At 40.0% G+C, this 15,753-nt stretch overlaps 1 protein-coding gene across 3 annotated transcripts; it reads right to left on the bottom strand.

The window, feature by feature from the left end:
- Positions 1-13,060, bottom strand: znf384a (zinc finger protein 384 a). 3 transcript variants are annotated; one of them, XM_084739455.1, is made up of 11 exons: positions 12,535-13,059; positions 10,673-10,740; positions 9,565-9,898; positions 8,544-8,666; positions 7,524-7,678; positions 7,318-7,394; positions 6,141-6,365; positions 3,521-3,688; positions 2,359-2,437; positions 1,945-2,103; positions 1-1,174 (listed from the first exon to the last, which is right to left on the bottom strand). In XM_084739455.1, the coding sequence occupies exons 2-11, from the start codon at positions 10,733-10,735 to the stop codon at positions 752-754; spliced, it is 1,806 nt and encodes a 601-aa protein (XP_084595581.1). In that variant the 5' UTR covers positions 10,736-10,740; positions 12,535-13,059; the 3' UTR covers positions 1-751. The 3 variants fall into 3 exon arrangements, with proteins under 3 accessions (XP_084595581.1, XP_084595580.1, XP_084595582.1); XM_084739454.1 differs by having other exon boundaries at positions 12,893-13,059; XM_084739456.1 differs by lacking the exon at positions 3,521-3,688 and having other exon boundaries at positions 10,673-13,060.
- Between the last annotated feature and the right edge of the window lie 2,693 nt (positions 13,061-15,753).

The raw sequence follows: 15,753 nt of genomic DNA, 5'->3' as shown, positions 1-15,753 counted from the left end.
TATTTTGATATTAAATCAAATTGTATTCAATTATGATTTTAACAGTAACTAAAAAATACAAGTACCCCCCAAAAATGACTACATAATTTGATATCTGACATCATATTTTGAGGTTATGGTGGTGGACACACGACCACTTTTGTCCACTGGGGTCTCCAAAATTAAGAACATATGAAAGTTCCTTGTAGTAGCTTTAAAGGTGAACGTAGACTCAAGATGCTTTGGAAAAATTCAGGTCTAGCATCGCCATCTCGTTCTGATCTCAGATTAGTCCTCACAAAATGAAAGACTGTGGTTCCAGACTGAAGAAGAAACTTCTTCCACCAGCATTTCTACTGAGAGATTCTTGACACAAGTGGGCTCAGGAGTCGAGAAGCGCATTGTAAAATATCTGTGTTCCAACAAGTAATTTAATGTTGTGCTCAGCATTAAAGCTTCTTAAAACGAAGGAAAAAACTGGCTTGTTATCTTTGAACATTACCCAATCAAACCCTTTAAAAATAATGTCCCTCTTAATGCTGAAGGAAACTTAATCTAAACTGATTCCGCTTGTGTTGTTACATTTTTAAATGCAGTAAACCAGATGATTTGCATCTCACTAACAGGGTAGTAAAACTTTCCACCCTATTAGCCCTTTTTTCTTCCTTAAGAAGACTGTAACACTGAGTACAGTTAAATTACTTGCTCATATGGACCTTTTTACACTGCAGACACAATTAGTAATTCCTCAAACAGAGAGGGAAGACGCAGCCTATGAGTTCATGTGCTCCACCTGTATGGCTGACGTGGAGACGGTGAGACAGAGGTCTTTGTGGGTCACTGGCAGGTCCGCCACAGTGACTGGTTTGTACTGGATCTCGCTGGCTGACACTGTCTTGTACTGGTGCAGGTCAAACGGGCATTGAACCACAGCTTCTGTGGGCTGCTGGTGCGACTGGTAGCTGCCTGGGGGTCCAGGGTTAGGGTTCTGGGTGGTGTTGTTCGGGTTGGTTTGACTCTGCAGCTGCCCGGCTCTGCCCCCACCTCCTCCGCCACCTCCTCTCCCTCGACCACGGCCTCGGCCTCTGCCCCCTCCGCCCGGCGTAAGGCCCTGGGCCTGCTGAGCAGCTACCGTTGCTGCCACTGTTAGCGGGTCGGGGTTGTGCTTCCTCATGTGTTTCATTAGATACGTCTCCTGGAGTTGGGAAACAGGAAAGTAGAAGACATGATGGCAGGGAGGAAAAAAAGAAGAAAGGGACCTGCTTCATTCTGGGTTCATGAAATAATAAAAATGTTTGGCTGTTTTCCCTCCATACCTATACATATAAAAAAAGTCTCAGTAAGTAAATTTGGGCAGTTAGAAAGATTTTGTAGAATTTATCGAATAATGTTTAATACACAAAATGATGACTTTCCTACTCTAAACACCAGTACTGTGTGGAATTCAAAAAATGATAAACATGCTTTCCAGACAGGGTTTCAACAACTTAAATTCAAGACTTTTAGGCTATTTTTAAGACGATTCAAGTCCATACCGTCAGTCCAGAGCCCTGTGCTTTTAATGTGGGCATAGATCCAAACACTGTCTGGAGGTCACTTACTGCAGGTGCAGTTGTAGGTCTAGACAAGCATGATGCTTCTTCCTACTACCTGAAATGTTAATTTATGTTGCTCACTTGAAGTCTTTTAATTATTTTTTTCCCTGCACATATATTTTAGCATTTAAATTTCCCATTATTTACTTTTCTGCATTGATTCATAATCTTTCAAGAGAGAATGAAATGAGATGCATCTAACGAAAAATGATATTTTAAAATAATGGATAAAGAACAGACGGGATCATCATCTTTCAGGATAAAATGGTGCATGAAGTCTGATTACAAATGACCAAAGTCAAACAAGTCCAACTTGAGGACACTGGGTGAGAATGCAAGAAAAGACAATAATGAATGTCTGAGAGCCTACCGAGGTATAGGATCGGTTACAGAGGCCACAGGAGAACAGCTTGGCGTGTTTGACGGTGTGTGTGGACAGATGCACTTCCAGGCTGGCAGCATCTGTGTAACCACGGTTACAGTTGTGGCACTTGTACGGCTTGTCTTTGTTGTGCTGCCGACGGTGAGACTGTGGGGAGAGCAAGAGAGAGAGAGAGAGAGAGGAGGGGTGGGATGAACAACCAGAGGGAGTATCACAAGAATGTCTTTTATATTCTTTTACTGGAAAAAAAAATAATTTCACCCCATTAAGACAGATTTTAATATAGAGTTTACATTCTTTTTTTAGTTAAGGAAGAGAAAAAAAATAGTCAGACAAATCAAGTCTTACTATAGAAAATACCATCAGTTCAGCAGCAAGGATCAAACCTGTGAAATGATTTACCTGTAGGTTGGACAGCTGAGTGAAAGATTTTTCACAGCCAGGATGGTTACACTTGTACGGTCGGTCACCGGTGTGAATCCTGAAAAATCAGTAATATTTAATTAATTACACTCTAAAAAAATCTCATTTTCTTGCTGCACTTGCATAAAGAAAACAGGAGTGATGCGCATTATTCAGGGTTCCTACACTTTTTCCAAAGTCATATGGAAGACTTTGTGATGTTAATAAATATCATACTGTTATCCAAAGTATAAATATAATGTATTGTGATGAAACTTGTGGAATTTTAGCACTCATAAGAAGCCTGATTATTGCAGTATTTACAGCAGTGTTATACCAATTAAAATGCAGTGTACTCATTCCTACCGAAACATCTGTTATTTACCATAATTTACGATAAAAGTTAACTACGGGTATAGCTTTGTAGTTCAACCCATTGCTTTCTTTTTTTTTTATACTTTTATATCCACAAGAGGAAGTTTTGGTCATTTTTGGTATGTGGTTTTATTATCTATTATATCTAATGATTCAAGTTGCGAAAACATGATTTAGTATGATTAAATTATTATTATTTAATATGACTGTTAATATTCTAATATTAAAAATTATATTATTAAATAACACCAGTATAACATCACAATACTCATTACCTCTTTTGATATCACCGCAAAAAGACAAAAAAAAAAGTCCCAGGCACAGAAAATAGTATAATTTTTTTCTTTTTTTAAAAATTAACAATCTGCACACAGTGCTGGTACAGATAAAGTCACTGAACACTGTCCGTTTTGCTGCAAGCCAAAGGACAATAAAGACTAAACTAAACTGAGGTCTTAAATGAAATATACACATAAATATAATTTTAGTACTTTCAGTACTATTGAACAGTAGTACTGCATTGTTTTTAAACGTGGTATTGAAAAAATATCAATACTTTTGTCTTGTCTGTGGCTAACAAGTAAACGGTTGATGATGTGAAGAAAATGCTAGAACTGAAAATGTCTTACATTACACTAGGTTACTTTGGCAACTTTCGAAGATTAAAAAAGTGCAAAATGATGCAAACAATCACAACGCCATAAGTCTCCACATACCTGCTCCCATACATGCACACAAAAGAACACATCTGGCCATTCAAACCCACACAGCCCACCCAGACCAGTACCGTGTGTGCTGCTGTAGGTGACTGAGCTGCCTGAATGTTTTCTGGCAGTAGGAGCAGGAGTAGGGCTTGGCCCCGGTGTGGATGCGGATGTGCTGGGACAGGTAGCTGGAGTTGGCAAACGACTTGGAGCAGTGGGGACACTTGTGGGGCTTGGCCTCAGTGTGGTTTCTAACACGGGAAGCCGGGATTGGAGGGGTGAGGAGGTGGAGAGAGAGAGAGAGAAACAGAGAGAGAAACAGCGAGAGATTTTTAAGCTACAGCATGACCAAACCTCACGATGAACCGAAGACCAAATCATGCGTTAAAGTTAACAGGATCTGCGATCGATTGTGTTGATCACAGATCATTAAGTTTGACAGTGTGCTCTTTGTGCTGTGTCTGAGTTGTGAGAACACAGAACAAAAACATACAGCAAGCACAGTCACGCTTTTCTCTTTCTCTCTCGCTCTCTCTCTCTTGCAGTCTCTCCATTTGGTGTGCCCTGCTTTGAGTGGCGTGTGAGTGTGTCTATGAATGTCTGCTGCAGTCAAATTGAAATGTAAATTCAAGATGAGTGGCAGGCCAGTGGAGCACATCTTCCTGTTTAAAATTAATGGCCTGAAACCCACAAAGAAAACTCAAGTGCATGGCAATAAGGGAAATGAAAACATGAAGAAGGTGAAAGACAAGGTCAAACAGAAAATTCATGACGGCATGAATGGGGGTCAGGTGCTTTCATCACTAACACGGTCACGCATAGTTACATGTAACAAGTTAAACCATTCTAAATATTGAATTAGTGGTTTTAACTGTTGTGTGTAAAACATGCAGGCTGGCTCAGTGCAGTCAAAGAATGACAAAAGCAACAAGGAGTATGTTTTTAGGGGGTAAATTATCACACAGTTAGTATGCCAAGCGTATTCACACTTGTGTGATTGAAATAAGAAACTAACTGTCCAGCTGGCAACATTTTTACTTTCAGAGTTCACAGTCAATATGAGCATTAATATTCCAGAATTCTGTCCAAAAAGAACAACTCCTCGTAAGTAGCCATATAAAAGCAGAGATGTAGTACTATTTGTTTAAGTACAGGAGCGGGTGCACCAAATTGTGTCTCGTTTCAGGTCATTTAACCATCGTTACGACAGTGGCAAGTACACATACATTAGACGGCTATAACTGTCTATGATCAATGATCAAATGTTGGACTGACTTTATGAATGGTTTTATCGTGCTGAGAATATTTCACAGCACTCAGTCCATATGAGTGCTATCTCTTTGCTGCAACTGTGAGTTTGCATCACGCTTGTCATATTATTTAAATGTCAATATGACAACTTTGACCATTCAATCATTTGTTTGTCTAAAGTGTGAGGCGCCCACGCTGCATTAGCAGCACACAAAATGCTTTCTGTCTTTAGAAAACAACTGGGAAAAAAAAACTATGCTCTGATCAGGGCCACACATAGATTATGCAAACTCTAAATATTCTGTTTTCTCACTTAGAGGGAAAAAAAGTGGCAGAGCGTCATTCCGGTGTGCTCCAGCAGCACTAAATCTATGATGTCAAGTTCATTTCTTTGTCCTCCCTTATAAGGACACACAGGGATATGAGATATAACAAAACATTTTTTAAAATATGCTGTTTTTACTTTAGGTTTCTTATCTAAAGTGGTGGAGCGTCATTGCAGAAACAGATTTGACATATTTTATGCTGGACATTTTGGCTGTTGTTATTTTCATATGCTGGACAACTACACACAACAACGGCAAAATACGGCATATGCCAGCTAATGTAAACCTTGTTCACTATCTAATAATCCACTTTCAACTGTCGTTTGTGAACATAATTAGTATTGCTATCTCTCCAATGTGAACTTAGCCGAAATTCTATTTTTACTGCTGTTTTTTCCACTTGGCATGAAATTGAAATGATAAGGGGGTGTTTCATCGTTACAAGTGGGTCCAATGAAAGTGAAAGGCCTCCAGAAGGTGTTTCGTGTTAGAAGGAGTGAAAGCAGTGGTGGATCTAAAGAAAACTGAATAAATAAGATAATGCAACACGCATGCAGTAACATGCTAAACATGTGATAGTGTCACCAGCAGGATGAGAAAGTTAAAACCAACCACCTGCTTTGCGGTGACTGGTACTGTAAGTTCACCTCTACCAAACACTGTAGCATGCATCCGCCCAGGCTCTCATGCTTAGAAGTGAACAAAGTTAAATTTAATGATGAAGCTGGTTTCCTGTCCTGATGATCCCTGATGAACAGTTATGAAAAATGAAATAATCTTTGTTGATAACTGCATAAAAATAACAAGCTTAGGACCATGATTAAATTTAGATTTGGTGCTGCGCCTTCAAAGGTGACGCTTAGACTGTGCAAAAAGAGCTTTACACTGTCAACACTTTCCCAAGAGCCCCTGGCACATCCCCAATTCCCAACCGCTTTCCTCCCTTCATCAGTCACCACACACAGACCCACACACATGCTTCAACAACAGAAACCATGTGAACAAACAGGCTCTCTCTCTCTCTCTCTCTCACACACACACACACACACACACACACACACACACACACACACATACACACTCTAACACACACACACAGGACCACATATAAGACTCAGCCCAGTACCGTGTGTGCTGCTGTAGGTGACTGAGCTGCCTGAATGTTTTCTGGCAGTAGGTGCAGGTGTAGGGCTTGGCCCCGCTGTGGATGCGGATGTGCTGGGACAGGTAGCTGGAGTTGGCAAACGACTTAGAACAGTGGGGGCACTTGTGGGGCTTGGCCTCAGTGTGGGACTTGGCGTGGATCTGCATGTCTGACTTGCTGAAGAACGTCACTGCACACATCCGACACCTTGGCAAGTGAGAAGTGAAAGAGAGGAAAACCTTTGACAAAGTAGTAAAGGAGATTTAATGTTGGGTTACATGTAGGCTACAAGCCGTCTACAGTAACAGGGGCAGGAATCATAAGAGACCCATGATCGAAATCAAAGGCAGAATCGCAATTCTCCCAGTATTTTTTCTTTTCTTTAAATCCACGGCTACTTGCGGCATCCAGTGTGTGTCTGAAGAAAAAACAACACTTCAAAGACGACACAGTGTAGCTTAGCGGCCGTTATATCATATATCTGTCTTTTTAAAGGAGAAGTATTTGAAAATGTAAATAACAGTTGTCAGGGCATTAAAGCAAAGGTCTGTTGATCTTTACAAATCAAGACTCGATAGTTTAACTGTGGCAAAGGTAGTGTTAAAAAATGTTTAAATTAAAAAACTGAATCAAATCATGACTTTAAAGTCAAAAGTCAAATCAAATCCTGAATTTAGAGAATCGTGACACCTCTACAAATTATGTCTCCAACGGAGAACTTAGTCAACATCTGTCTTATGATCTAATAAGATACAGTTTTCAGTCTGGTCATCTCACCTTCACCGTCGTGACAAAATGTGATTGTCAAGCACAGAGTGTAACCAACACTGTCACAAAAACCTACCAATCCCGCTGTGACCTCTGCTGACCTCACCAGAAAAAAACTCAGCACCCTCTAGTGGACTGAAAATGCAACTGTTTTTATCATTCTAGCACCAAAAAGTTTGATTTGCATTTGCAATATTATTATTTTTTTTTTAAAATAAAATAAAAGATCGGTGCTTGACATTCATGTATTAATACAACGTTGCCATGCAAGATATCCCCCACCACTAACACTATGGTATATGTATTGGCAGATGACTTGTTCTTAATGTTCAATAAAAATTGGTGATGCCACAAACAATAATACTTTTCACAAAATCTATCTCTCCTCTACCTGTAGGATTTGGGGCCGTCTTTGTTGGTGTGATCATCCTCATCATTTGACAGGTCATATGGGTCAGCACCATGGTGCTGTAACACAATAACAATATATTAGATATGAAGAAAGATACAAGCACTGACAATTCATGCTGTGTAGAAAATCAGCAGCAACAGCTCTGTAACTGTAATCAAAAGAAAAGGAATACAGGAGACCCTCACCTGTCCACCAGCGGCGAGATGCGCCAATATTAACGCATCACTTCCTGGAGGGAGAACCCCACCCACTCTTCCCATCACCTGTTTGCTCTTCCTGCCTCGCTTTGATGGCGTCGGCATGACAACTGCAGGAGGGACAGCAATGTCCTCCTTCTTGTCTGGAAACAAGAGAAAAGTAAAAAAGAATGGTAAGACAAAAGAGGAGGTGAAGACAGCATCTATTAAAGATGGAAAAATGTGACGTAATCCATCCCACACATCACCTACAGGAGTTGCTATGCAGGGATAGGAGAAAAAACAAATCTTATGGAAAACTATAAACATACACAAGTGTGTGTATGCTTGCATATGTATGGATGTAACAACACACAAGTGTAAGAATAAATAAACGGTGGATAGAAAACACCGCAGGAGATGAAATGTTTTGAGAGTTCAAAATACTGAGAAAAAAGGCTCTCAATCAGACAAAAAATATCTGATCCTTTAAAAGTTTGTGTCATGGTGCCCTTGCAGAAAGTGCCCCCTCCCACCTGCTCCACTAGAGCTGCTCACTAACCAACAGTGCTTACAGTGGGCAGTTTTTAGCTGTGTTTTACTGCACAGATAAGGCTGAACAAAAATCTCTGGACAAAAATCTACTTTGACAAAACTCATACCATTATCCATTATGCATTTAAGGCACTTTGTGTAGGATTTAGTGGAATCTAATGGTGAGCTTGAAATGAAAGGCCCTATCTAGAGACAGTGTTTGGTTTGCCTGTTCTGTATGGAAACATAGCGGTTCAACATGGCAGCCTCCGTGAAAGAGGACCCGCTCTCTCTGTAGATATAAACGGCTCATTTTAAGTAAAGGAACCACAACAATTCTTATTTTTAAGTGATTATACACTAATGAAAACATACTTGTGGATATTATATTCTGTTTCTGGCACATTCTGCCAATAGATTCCCCTAAATCTTACACAATGGACCTTCAACATGTTGAAATGACTGAAGTGACGGTGACTTGCGCCTGTGTTTTACCTGTATTTGAGGGATGCAGTGCAGACACTATCATGGTGGTGGCAGTGTGGGGTCCAGTTACAAATGACTGCGTGGAGGCAGTGGGGACCAGTGTGCCTTGAGGGGTGGTGATCACTAACCCCGCTGAGAGGAGAAGAGAAACCGTGATCTGGCCGTCCATTTGGTCAAAACAAACACTTTACATGAATTCTCTTGGCATTCTAGGGCTACCATTCCTACAAACAGTAACTGAGACTATGTGCACCATCGGAGTAAACTTCCTGACATAAACTACCAATATTTCCAGCCACAAAAATGTTTTGTATAAATGTCAAAGCCACAGCACTGACGCAAAAGACTTATCATGGTGCTGACATCTTTTAACAAATGATTCAGATCAATATTCATCAGAGGGAAAACTTTGGAATTTTTTAGGTAGATGTCTAGTCAGTGTTGATGTAGTCAACTGAAGCAATAAATTCCTCAGTGCAATCTATATTGACCAAGAAAGCTGAGTTCTTCTGCTGCAAAATCTTTTGTTCTTCCTGCATCCAGTGATGTTGCTGGTTGTCGTTGGTAGGCTGTTTCAGCTTGGGTAGACGGGGGCATGTCAGATGGGTATTTTTGTCACCTAATGTTATGCTTTGGCCCACAAAGTAACAGCTATAGGCTAGGGTGTCAATACACAACAATTAATAGATTAGTTGTCAACTATTAAATCAATCGCCAACTATTTTGATAACTGCTTTACTGGTTTGGACAATTTAAATGTGTGAGCAGGAGATCTCAGTTTTCTTGGTCAATAGAGCACCAACATTACACCTTAAAACTGCTGCTTATAACCTGCTGATACTCACACTGAATACAAATACAAAGAGACGTTTCTGGCAGCTACAGTTAAATATTTATAATGTTTCTGACTCTCATGCACCCATTTTAAAGTGATACCAACAACGAAACACAATAAGGCGGTACAGAAATGGCAAATGGCATGGGGGATGTCATGATTCAGGCAGGAAAAAGGACAGAGCAGCGCACTCACCTGCAGTCATGATACCCGTAGAGGGAACAGGCACGACGGTGATGTTCTGGGAGGTGTGTGACTGGTGCAGGTGTCCCCCAACCACACTTAAAGGTGTGCTGCTGCTGTTGCCACCACCGCCACCTCCTCCTCCTGCCGTACCCCCACCTCCTTCCTGTTTGGGGATCACCCGCACCCCGGACCCTGGGTCCACTGAGCCGGGGATGGCGAGCACCGCCGTGGGGTAGTGCGGAGAGGAGGTGGAAGATGCAGAGGAGTGAGGGAAGGAGGGCGCATTGGTCTTCTCTGGACCTAGCTGCTCCTTTGCCTTGTTCAGGAACATGGCGTTCTCGATCTAGATGGGGATGAGTAGAGGGGCGGGTTGATGGTAAGAGGAAGGAGAAGAGGAAGAGTGAAGTGATAAAGAGGAAAGGAACGTGGGATGGGTGAGGGTAAAACATTGGCAGATTTCACAGGGATGGCACGAAGATGAAGGATTAAATGTGCAAGGAACAAGGCCGTAAGATGTGAGGGAGACAGGTGAGAAAAAGAAGTGGAGTAATGATAAACAAGAAACAGACAGGTTGGAAGAAATTGAAAAGGACAGAACAGAACAGGAAGAAAGAAGATGGAAAGAAAGATGCAATATAAGGAAGACAAAAGGGGGATAAGGAGGGAAGACGTTGGTAGCAGGAGTGTTGAAGTTTGCAGGTTGGGGGAGCAAAGGTTGGAAGTTGGTGATGGGTTGGATCCATGTAGGGAGAGGACAGGAGGAGGAACAGAAGGTAATGGGAGAGAACAGAGAACGAAGGCAAGGTGAGATGCAAACGAAAAAAAGGATCAAAGAAAGGTTGAAGAGATGACACAGGAGAGGGACAGGAGTGATCATGTAATCACCATTCAAAAACAATAACTTCAATGTGAGGTTAAGCCATCTTCACCGACTAAGCGAACATTATTCGATGGTATTATTAACAACATGTTCAGGGTCAAATCATTGTCTGGTGTTATGTAATGTTTAAACCATTAACAGTCAAAGTAATAATCGCTTCCGGGTATATTTTGACATAGCACATACCACTATACCATGTGTATTTCAAGACAATTCCAACAATAAGGTTGTCTCTACCTGTCCTTGTACAGTGGGGACGGGAGACCAAAAGTATGATGAGTTGAAATGGGAATCGTCCATTATTTCTGTAATTAAAAAGCAACACACTTAGAAACACCCGTCCTCCTCCTCCTCCTTACTAAGCTCTTCTTTTTTTTTTACTTTCATTTGAAACCATGCATGGCTGCGTTTCAATCATCTTAGTTTGTTTCCTTTCCATGTATCCTCTCCTCTGTCAGCTGACACACTGAACATGTCAAGTTTCAGGTTCAGTGTGGAATATTAACACTAGCAGCAGCCCGTGCTGCTAAATTTGAGCTGTGGCTGGTTAACATGTCTATTAAATCAGCCACTGTGCTTGGCAAGCACCCATTGTTTTGAGTGATTTCATTCCAAAAGAGTAAAATGGCTGTTACAAAACTGACTGGGTGAAGGGAAATTATTTTAGGTTCATGCTGTGATTTTAAAAAATAACATTTGATCAGATTTACAGAGAAGAGGATGTGAAAGGAATCAGGTAAAGATGTTCAATCCCAGGAGGGATAGACGTGAAAAAACCTACATGAGGACAGAGGAGGCAAGAGTTGAAAAAACACTTGTAATAATCAGTCTGTGAGGCTTAAGATAATGATTTGTAACACAGCCCATGCACTTCCTCACTAGCCCCTAACACACAGAGTGTCGCTGATAACAAATTACACAATCTTACAGTGGCTGCTTTATCAGCAACATGTTAATGAGTCTAGTTTTGAAAAACAAAAAACAATGCTGTGTCAAAACTATTCATTGCCCGGAAAACTAACACAGAGGCATGTTGTCCTAAACTAGATGCTAGTCCATTCAGTGTTGAAATAACAGCCTTTCTAAGCGTACATATAGTTTGCTGAAGACATTCTGTGTTTCAAACACAACTGTACTGTTTATCTTTTCATTATCATTTACACACAGGCAACATGAGACATAGCAGCATTTGACTCTGATTAAGTCACAGTAGCGTCAACACATAAGCCTGTCTGCACAATTATTAAAGGCTGAGCTCCAGTCCCATTTGTCCTCTGGACACAGGCAACGTGTTTTCTGATGCACACACAAAAAAGGAAGTTTCTTAGTTTCATTGTGCTATTTTGGCATGCATTTGCACTTTATTTGCACATACTTTGCAACTGTAGTTGTGAGATTTGGTTTTCTGTATGCATGTTAAGATTGTGAATGCCATGCATAACCATGTTGCTCACATACCAAGAAAAGCATGCACGTAATTACATGTTAGTAAAGCTGAACTGACATGTAACATAACTGGTAACTGTTAAACCCTTCAGGGGAATACAGGCCCATGAAAAATAAACTTCAGCACAGTAAAGTAAGACACTGATAAAATAGATTGAAACAACTGATGTAACGATATATGTCATGCAAACTGGCGATGCAAAACTGAGATGTTTTACGTCGTTTTTCATGAGCCTGCTCTCTCCTCTGTAGTTGCACAACCTATAAATAAATGATGGGACAAGCGTCTGAGGCAAATTAATTAATACCCCACAGTCTGTAGCTATCTGGCAACTTAGGGGCCGTTAATAGTGCGATACAAAGTCAACGTTTCAGTGCTGTGAGAGCCATTTTTGACGAGGGGCACAAGCTGGCTCCAAAACTGTGGCACAGCTAGCTGCGGGCTGACGTTAGCAGTGATTGAGGAAATCTTGTAAATACGATTTTGTCATAAATCGTTTAAATCAGTGAGCCCCTTGCAAAGCACTCAGCCTGAATGTGTAACGCTGCACCAAAGCAGCTGCCAGGCGCTTAATGACATATCTGAGTTGTAAACAAACATGGCTAACGTTAGCTGGTGAACGCAACAAGACAAGGGCAGCTAGCTAACTTGCCTCCATTAATTTTCTCCTTTTGTTCGCTGGCTTGCTCTCCAGCTACAAGGAGGCCTGCTGTATATTCAAATGCTTAACTAGCTCGTCGCTCAGTAAACACAAACATCCTCGCTCCCTACGCCTCCATTCCTCACTCCCTGCTCATCTCGCTGAGAGAAAATAAAAAAAGAGAAAAAAAAGTCTCGAATAAAAAAAAAAAAAAAAAAAAACGAAGACAGAAAAAAAAAACGTCGACGCCGTTGCCTCTGTAGGAGACGCAGCTTCATGCAGACTTCCGGCGGTTGGGACGACAGCGCTCTCAGACACATTGAAAATAACAGATAATTAACAACCGACTAATAACTCCTGTGTTAATTACCGGTGAAATCGATTCCCCGTCAACCCCCCCGGAGCTTCCTCGGGTCGGGACAGTTGGGAAACTTTGTCCAAATCCGCCCCTCAAACCCCTCAGATATGCCTTTTTTTTCTTCGGTTTTTTTTTCCTTTTTTTCCCTCCAGCTCTCTTCAGCGGAGTCAAGCCAGACAAGCTGTTACACGGCTGTGCTTCCGGTTTCGTGTTTCAAAATAAAATACAGGCCTATTACTACCCATTGCCTTTTAATCAGTCAAATGTCAATGTCAAAAATATATTCGCTACACAGGTGGAAAATGTAATAGATTTAACAGTTTAGCATTTATTAGTTCTTTAGAACGAAAACAGATTGTTGCCACTCCAAAAAAGAAGAAAGCAGAGCAATATCACATTAAAACCAGAAAAGTGTATTATGCATTACACAATTTATTAGTTATTCTGTTATTCTGTGAAACGTTTCACATTATGTAATTGCTAATGTACAGTGAACAGGTCATTATTACAAAATAACGCAGACAGGGTGATGCATGATTACTTCCCATCGCACTTACTACATGGTTACTTACAAAAAAAATAATAATTTGATCCAAAAAAAATTGATTTTGTGGATTTGAAAATGACTTTATTGGTCCTTCGGAGTCTATGATCATAACTGCATCCATAGTCACAGTCTGTTCTACATACCAACGCTCTGCTACATAATTGACCAATCAGAATTGAGTATTAGACAAAGCCAACGGATAATTATTATTATACCATAAAACTGTTCTGTTATGAAGTGATAACTTACATTGTTATCAAAAGTTTCTGCTTATGCCAAGATTATTTATTTATTTTTGCTACAATGTGAAAAATTTCATGTCATGTTTCCATTGTGACATAACATATAATATTACTATCAGAATTTTCTACTCATATCATGCAATTTTGTCTGATGTTCATGTTAAAAAAAATTTGTATTATAACATAAATGTTTCTCTTATAACGTGATAAGTTATATTGCTATAATGTGGCATGTTAGCAATATACTGCCATATATAAGCCTGAAAATATTTTTTTAAATTATTTATTGACTGCCTATATAGCAGTAGACGCATCTCTCCATATGTAATGTATGAGATTCCTCCCAGGCAGTTTATATCTTAATATTGAAGACAAAATCCTCTCACTTCCTGTACTAGTTTGGATATTTGTTGCACACTTGACAGAGCTGCCAACGTCCATTCAGCGCCTTCCGGTGTTAATTATCCCGTCAGTGCGCGGGGTTCAGCACATCATTATGATTATCAGTCTCTGTGTAAATTTCAGTCTTGAATTGGACGCTACGGTTGTTCTTCAGCATTACACACTTCACAGATTAATTTCTACAGCCACACTTCCAATTTACAAACTCATCACTGCTGCAGTTCTCTTGTATCTACAATATCCAATCACTGTTGTTATATTTTCTTGCTTGTGTGCACATCAGACTTTCACAGAAATTGACCCACCTCTTTTCTTCACAAACATTTATCATGGCTTTAGTATCAAGCTGAGAACCAGGTTTTGTGGTAAAACAGTTGCTAGTTTGAATCCCAAAGACAAATAAATACATAAAGACGCAAAAATGCAAGGATGAAAACAATATCACCAAGTTACTCTTGGGCAAGGCACTGTAGCTGAAATTGGAGCTGCTCGGTACAACATAAATATTTTTGGTGCATAAATGAAAGGAAAACTTAAAAATGTTTAGAAAAAAACAAGTTTATTAGGACCACACCATATATATGAGAGCTGTTCTTCGTGGGTCCCATAAAAACATTATGCAGTTACAGTTCAAAAGCAACACAAACTTGCCCTTTGATGAAAAAAAAAATGACTGGAACACAAATACAACACCAAAAAGATGCACACATGAAAAGATGTGTAAACAGAAATAATACACGAGTAACACAAAACTAAGTAATAAATAACACACAGCAGTAAAATATAGAACACAGTTTTCAGAAGTGACAAACATTTGGTTTCCCTTTTGCAATTTAATGACAACTTTATTGTGTACAGGTCTCTAGAATAACATTTTCCTAAAAACACAAATTCCCTGAAATGCACAGACAGTAATTACAAAGCAGCGAAGCGGTACCCTCCATTTTGGCACCAGCAAACTACAGCAGAAGTTGAAATCACACAGAAAACTCCACTAAAGTGACCATCGCTTCAGTACATTTATAATGAAACATTGGGGCTGCTGTTAGTAAGAGTTAATAGAGTTGTTAAAGGTGACTCACGAAGCAAACAGTGCTACTGTATCAAATATACTGTATAAATACATCTATATCTATATGTAGTGCCACTTCAAATTATTATTACAGTCAAAACATTCTATTTCAGAAGAACAGAGATCACATTTTCTTTTCTATAGCTACCACTAGTATATCTCTTCCCACTTTGGTAATTCCAGAGTGCGTCCTGACTGAAAACAAATGCATCTGCAAGATTAAGTTACAGTTAAAGTGTGACAGGTATCAATGCATGCATAACAGCAGTAGCATTCATCTTTAAATAAATAAAATCACCTTCAGAAAGCCAGAAAGCCTCCAGAAGTATCACTGAGGTAAAAGAAAGGGCCTATTCTTGGTTAGATGTAGTGCTTGTAGTGATGTAGTCAAAGTAAGACTCTTAAACGTTTACATAACTTTATGCAGATACATAAAAAAAAAAAGATACAGTGCCGACATAAAACATGTTTTCAATACCCAGCCCCAGATTTCATGGTGAGGTAGAGGGTGACAGTGTTTTAGGGTTAGGGTGTAAGGCAAGTTGGATTATTTTTTAGGAACTTAACACTTCAGAGTAAAGCTCCTAAACCTTCACTAACATATCATTCT

This window comes from Lutjanus erythropterus, chromosome 16 (assembly GCF_056507025.1).
Source record: "Lutjanus erythropterus isolate fLutEry1 chromosome 16, fLutEry1.hap2, whole genome shotgun sequence".
NCBI lineage: Eukaryota > Metazoa > Chordata > Actinopteri > Lutjaniformes > Lutjanidae > Lutjanus > Lutjanus erythropterus.
Note: the sequence above shows the minus strand (reverse complement) of the source record. Positions and strands in the feature narration are given on the sequence as shown.